General features: G+C 36.4%; 1 protein-coding gene across 3 annotated transcripts in view; it reads right to left on the reverse strand.

Moving 5' to 3' along the window:
- Positions 1-814: 814 nt before the first annotated feature.
- The window catches only part of npffr2a (neuropeptide FF receptor 2a), a 231,236-nt gene continuing 225,042 nt past the window's right edge, over positions 815-7,008 (reverse strand). For 2 of the 3 annotated variants that reach the window (XM_087252193.1, XM_087252192.1), the window contains one exon: positions 815-7,008. This exon is cut by the window's right edge and continues 370 nt beyond it. In XM_087252193.1, the coding sequence (XP_087108319.1) occupies positions 6,541-7,008 (468 nt within the window). In that variant the 3' untranslated portion in view covers positions 815-6,540. The other variant, NM_001105109.1, reaches the window with a different exon arrangement.

Genomic DNA, 7,008 nt, shown 5'->3' on the forward strand with positions numbered 1-7,008 from the left:
TAAAATACATTTTTATTGTTTTTGAATAAAAGAAAAAAATCTACCAATCAGGTCAATTCGAGAAAAAGCATACCTATAGCCCACCTAAAAGGCAAGGCTTTATGGGTTTATCAATTTCATTTGCAGTCATGACACACCAACATATCTGGCCCAGTTATGGGTTATTAAATTCACTGAGACTTGGCCCAGATATGGTCCATGTTTGGCCCTTGTCTGAAAGCCAGATTGGTCCAGTCATGTACCGTAATTCACTGCAGATTATGGGCTAAGCAACAGCTGGTTGTGTGGGTCAGAGCTGGGCCACAGATATTTTGCTATGTGGGTTAATATACAGCTATATCCTTTATCTAAGAACTAGAACTGGCAGGGATGTGTCTGTGAGCAAATGAAACTGGCCAGCATACTTACTCTAAGCGACCTCGGGCATGAACAATGAACCATTAACTGAAAATAAGGATTTATTAGGGTAATCGATCTAAATTAGACCAAATCACAACCTATAGGGTAATTAGCTTGAATTGGATGAATTTAAATGATTATAAATTGAAGTCAGATTAAATTTAGAGCTGGAAACAACAATTTTTTTTAATTGTTTTTTTTTCACATGCTAAAAAGGCTCACATGCATTTAATCTTCACCCATGCTGTTGGGTCTGTCATAGGACTAATAGATGACCCCTTTCACAATGAAATTTTATTTCACCTTGAATGTGAATACATAAATCAGTTTATATATATATATATATATATATATATATATATATATATATATATATATATATATATATATATATATATATATATATATATATATATTTCTTTTTTTTTTTTTTTTTTTTAATGTTTAAGTAAAATACCTTTTTTGGAAGAAATTGAACCACATACCATGCATGAAGCAAGAGACACTGCACCATGACATTAATTTTTTATTCATTTCAATAAAACTAAAAAGCCTTTTCAGTAGTTAAGTGAGTCTACATTTCTTCCTTTTTTTATAAGACTTTTGCTCTATTATGATATCAGAACAATTGTTTTACCTTGACATTTTTATTGCTATTAATTTGAATTAAGTAATTAAACACATTCTCATGAGGTGTTTTGAAATCCTTTATGCAAGTCATTTTATGTACTAAAAAAGAAGGCAAATGAAGAATAGACTTGTATTCAAGCCCTTTCACATTGATTTATTACCCTGAGCATATGGTATTTGTATTACATCATTCTGAAAATGACAAGTCATGGACTCCTTTCTGACAAATGACAATGAGCACTGGAAACAAATAAAATAATATGAGCAGTACAGTCATTTTGATTTATTCATCAGTTTTGCCACAATGAACATTTCCACGTGATTGATGTCTGATTCAGAAGTGCCACTGCTTCAGCCAAATGTTTTATTACAGTGCACAAGATATTTACTCATGCAGTCAGCCTCAGTGACCGGATCATGACAAATGTCCAGCCTCATTGTGTGACCACATCACGTTTACATTACTAGCACAACACATTAAAAGAGTAAGTAGTAAATGAGTCATTTCTCAAGCTCTCGATAAGATTGAATTCATCATCCGCCCTCGCCCCTCTCTTTATACTCTCTGATTTGACTTTTTGTGACAGTTTTCGTCTCGCTGCTTGGAACATCGCATTCACACACACGTCACGAGATTTGCACCAGTTCTGTGCATTCATTGAGGGCTGAAAGCACAGCAGGTTGAATCACTGCTAGAATTGTCCTATTTCCAACAATGTCAAAGGCACTGCTGGAGCAAGGCCCTGTACCAGGCAATGCCTGATTACATTACCAAGAGCAGATCTCTGCTCACTCATTGGTTACAGCCGAAAAGACAGCAGAAAGTTCAATCCGAATAGATCTGTGATAAATCACACGGCAGTTTGATCAGACACATTTTACTTTTCATTGTACTTCAAGTACATACAAAAGTCTGGAGGCTTGTGGCAGGTATCTTGCGCCTTTAAAGAACAAATTGCATCACTTTATTCCATTCAGGTAACGAAAACCATGACAGAATAAGTGACGATTCTGAGGTGTCGCACCAACAACTTATATCCAAAGAGACATTCCAGTATTTTTACACGATGCACCGGTGAGGAACATTTGAAGCCATGTCTGGTGCAATGATGTCAAAAGAAAATCAAATTAAAAAAGCAATTGACTTACACTGTTTTATTAATCTACACCAAAGCATATTGGGATCTCCACAACATAAACAACACGGTTTTCGGACCATCTCAATTCAGAGAGAGAAAGTCAACCCTAAACACGGATTTTGCAAATCGTTATCAAATCAAAAAAAAAGTCATCCACAATCACTTTTAAAACATTACTCACTATTTTTAGCATGTATTCAGCACATATAACACGATTGACAAAGCATTAGATATTGACAAAGTTTACAGCATTGCTTTTGCAAATATGTCATTAGCAATACATGAATGAACAATTTCACAGTAACTATTGTACTCTGTTCTTAATTAACAGCATCTTCGTTTTCAGTGAAATATAATGTTCCTTTGAGAAATGTGCAAATCCTGATAGACCTGGAGAGTCCATAAAGTCAGAGTCACCTTGTAATCACAGGCATGTCTACCTCTTTATGTCTAACAATTACTTGTGGCTAATTTCCAGTCTCACTTTACAGTTGTGTTGCTGCCTTAATCATGGGAGATTGAATTGGTTTGTGTAGTGTCTACTGTCAAGAAGAGGGCAGAATTAACATACTCATCTCCCATCTGCTATGATAATCACAAAAACAGCTCTGGATTTAATCTACTGTCGACAACATACTAGAGGACAAATCCTCTGTATGTTGGTATTTTTCAGTGTCATTAATGGCTCACATAAGTAATCCAACAAACTCCTGTCACGCTATTGGATGAAAATGGTTTAGGAAATGAAAATGGTCAGCTCTATTTGAAGACAAGAAAAGACTTTTCTGCTGACATTCGCAGTGAATGTAGGGCATTCATTTATTCAATGTGACAGAAAAAAAATGAAATGAACAAACTATAATTAAGTTTACCAAAGCAAATCATTTTTTTTTAAAATAAAGATTTCAATTAGGTTATATTTAGACATGCCAGTTCAGTTATTTTTAACCACATTGTGTTTGTTTCTAAACACAAAATGAAACATTTTCAACTTTCAATAAAGAAGCTTCTAGGGGGTGGCGTGGTGGAGCAGTGGGTATCCTGGAGGGCCAGTGTCCTGTATATTTTTGTTTAAACCCCAATAAAACACACCTGATAATCAAGCTCCAGGCAAGGTCCAGGCAGGTGTGTTAAAGGAAGTTGGAGCTAAACTACGCAGGACACCGGCCGTCCAGGAACAAGTTTGGACACCCCTGCCTTCGATCCTTGGCTGGATCAGTTTGGATTTCTGTGTAGAGTTTGAATTTTCTCGCCCTGTTTGCGTGGGTTTCACTGGGTGCTCCGGTTCCCCCCATTGTCCAAAGGGGTGGAGGGGGAATGTGTATTTTCCATATAAAGTATGAAGCTGCTGGATCAGTCAGTTCTTCATCGCGGTGCGCTCATGGCATTCATTCAACTAAGTGTGTCCGGAAGGTGCAAGCTGTGCACCTCCAATGGAAATAACGAACTTGCGTGAACTCTAAAAAAGACGCAATCCATTTGTTGAGTTGTAATGTTGAGTTTCCGGGTCCAAGCTGCTCCTCATTTGACTTGAGAAAGTATTTGTTGAAGACCACTTTATAGTCCTATCACACATTAAAGTGAATATTATATCAAATCATTAGCCCCTTTCACACATACAAACCTTTTTACCGGCAATTTTCCAGAAAGGTCTGTATGTGTGAACAGACCTTTTTTGAAAATACCGATAAATCCGTTCCGGCTATTTTCTGGAAAGAGAAGTCAGGCAGAAGCATTCACGTCCACGCTGTTTATGAAAATAAAAGGCTTTGAATATTTTTCCAGACAAATTTAGCTGCTAGCTGTTAGTCAGATAACGTTTATATGTTCTATCTTAATGCCAACTGTGTAAATAATTATCGATAAGATGCTTATGATGAATCGTTGTTTGTTTACCTTCAAGCTCTTTTTCCTCCAGTTGCTTGATGCGTCGCCTGTGCCCGTGAACACACACAAATATCATGTACATCTCGACATGCGAAAGTGTTCCTCTATATTTTCATCGAAGTTGTTCACAATACGGATCCATCTCCAGAGTTTGTAATGTAGTCAAATGTTTACAAATACAAGCCCAGCCATTTAGAGGTCATTTCTGATTAATGATATTGAAATGCTATTATGAAATGAATGCGTGAACGGTCTTTTCCGGAAACAATCTGTAATGTCCTTGCCTGTTTGAACAGCGCTTTTTTAAATTTACCGGTAAAATAAAATTTTCCGCATATTTTCTGGTATCACTGTGTGAAAGGGGCTATGGTGTACATGACAAATACAAGATTTTTACAATTTATAAAACATTTATCACTTTCTGGCCATCAGATATTAGGCATGGATATATATATTGCGATTGTGATTTTCGAAAGTTTTACATCGCTTTTTTTTAAAGTTTATTATTACCAATTGATGAGTTCCCATTCAGTTTGATAGAGAACTTGGACTTAGAAGCCACCTGGTGTGACGTCACACTTAACAAGCGGATATGCGAACGGCCCCTAAAAGCCGCCATCATTTGCGATCTCCATCACTTGATCTTCTTGCTCTGACATGATGGATTCACCTGATTTGTTGACAAACGGGTTGCAAATCTATGTCTTGGCAGTTTGCAGGTTCTTCACTGGGTCTTTTCCCTTAAGCAAAGAAATATTCAAAGGCGTCTGTTTGTTACTCATTTTCTGCTTATGGGTAGTCAAGTGGCTGAGATGTAGGCAAGAGAATACGGTAATTTTTCAAAATAAAAGACTTTTCTAAATAAAAGATCGCTCAGACTCAGATAATAAATAAAATGGAAATTTTTTGTGCCGCTCGGTACCAGTTGGTTCGGGGGTTGACGACCTCTTTTGTAAAAGGTCTCAAAAGAGATCACTAAGGTTTATCTCAGAGTTCCTCCAGTCTCCATTTAACAGTTTTAATATAAGTTTGTGATTTTCGAGGACAATGCAGTCAGAAGAGCAAGATAATTAAAACTGCACTGGACCTGGCAGGAAACAAGTGTTGCTTTTCAAAAGTAAAATAGACAGGGTAGAAAATAGTCAAGATAAAATCATGACTGGTTTTGGCACAAACTAACTTTAGGAGAAAGCTTGTTTGAAGAGCAAATCAGCTTTCGACAAATGAATCACAGTGTTAGGTACATCCAGATTTATGTGCTTCAAAAAATTACTGTTGCCCATTTAAATCCTACTGTCTCTTACATCAAGCAAACAGCTCAGTCAATCAGCACTGATCCACAGTACAGTCAGCATTGACTTAAAGTGCAAAAAGGCCAACGTGAGTAACTATTCTGTTCTATACAGCAGCAAACAATCAGATTAATCTCCATCACGGTTAATTTTACCCTGTTTTGGCACAGTAATAAATACACAAAGTATACTGACCAAATGGTCCAACTTAATTCCAGCGTATGGAGAGATTTGCCACAGATGAGGTATGTTTAATATTTGTATTTCCTGTGCCTAAAATCCCAGACTGGATTCCAGAAACAACGAAAGATTCTGGATTATGGCAGTTGTAATACTTCCCTGTGCATAAATGAATTACCAAATAAAGGATGTCCTTTAAAACCCGAGTACAGCAGTAAATACACGTAATCAAGTTGTGTACATACATAGTTTTACAACAATGCTTTTATTAAAGGGACTATGTGTAAGAACAGAATAATATTAATAATGTATTACACTTTCTATGTGTGGTGTAAACAGCTTGGAGTGAACACTTTAACCTTGACGATTGTCCATGAAATGTCTTTTTTTTAATCTATGTGGAGACAGGATGTTTTGACAAGAAAGTCAAATGGATTGTGCAAAGTTCAGGACAATATTAAAAGAGCCATTTTATATTGTCATGTCATTGCTCCTCTAAAATAAATAACACTGGTAAAAACTACTGACAAAGTCTGCAAATATACTTTGAAAATCATATTTTATCTTTTGAAATGAATTGCAGGGATGTGTCTAATGAAATGAACTTTGTCTTGTATACATCAGGGTGTTAAATCAAGTTTACCCTTTTATACATTATGTGAACGAAATCAACTAATTTGTGGTTAAAAATCACTTTCGGCATCCTGTTTTACATATAGCCCCTTTAAATGAATCTATCATACAAATTGCAAATATGTAAAAATTGCAGTTTAAACTGTAATTATAGTTAAACGACCAGATGTGTCCATCTGCATCTGACAAGTACATTCATGTTAGCAGCAAACAACCATTTAAAGCAAATGTGTCAAACCCATTTTATGCACATCTATATTATAAAACGTTCACAATGTATTTTTAAAATTTGCATTAAATAATAGTCTTTAATTTGAGATGTAATTTATGTAGCCAATATTAAAAAAAATAACAAATACAATTAATCTCAATGAAGCCTCTTAAAGAGAAGCTCCTTCCATACTGTATTCAGACACTTTCTCTAAATCTTCCATCACCAAGTCCTGCTCATTAATGTGATTCATCCTCCTCGAGCTGTTGTTCTCCAGGCTATTTAGAGAGATCGGCTCCGTGGAGGGTTGCAGATTCACCGGCTGCACAGAATTGCCTTGTACCCTGTGAGAATAAGTCCGATGTTGACCGCCGACAGGACACAGGCCAAACTTAAAGATGGCCTGAAATCCACGGCGGAAGTTCTCATTGAAAAACCCATAAATGATTGGGTTGACGCTGCTGTTGAAAAAAGCTAGCCAGTGAGCAAATGGATATATGTAGATGTTAATGACCCTGTACTGATGTTCGGTAAGTTTAACATAGTCTGTTAGCATCATCAGCGTCCACAGAGGTAACCAGGACAGGATGAAGAGCAAGGCCACGATGAGGAGCATTTTGATCACTCTTTGTTTCTT

Source organism: Danio rerio, chromosome 5 (genome assembly GCF_052040795.2).
Source record: "Danio rerio strain M-AB ecotype USA chromosome 5, GRCz13ab, whole genome shotgun sequence".
NCBI lineage: Eukaryota > Metazoa > Chordata > Actinopteri > Cypriniformes > Danionidae > Danio > Danio rerio.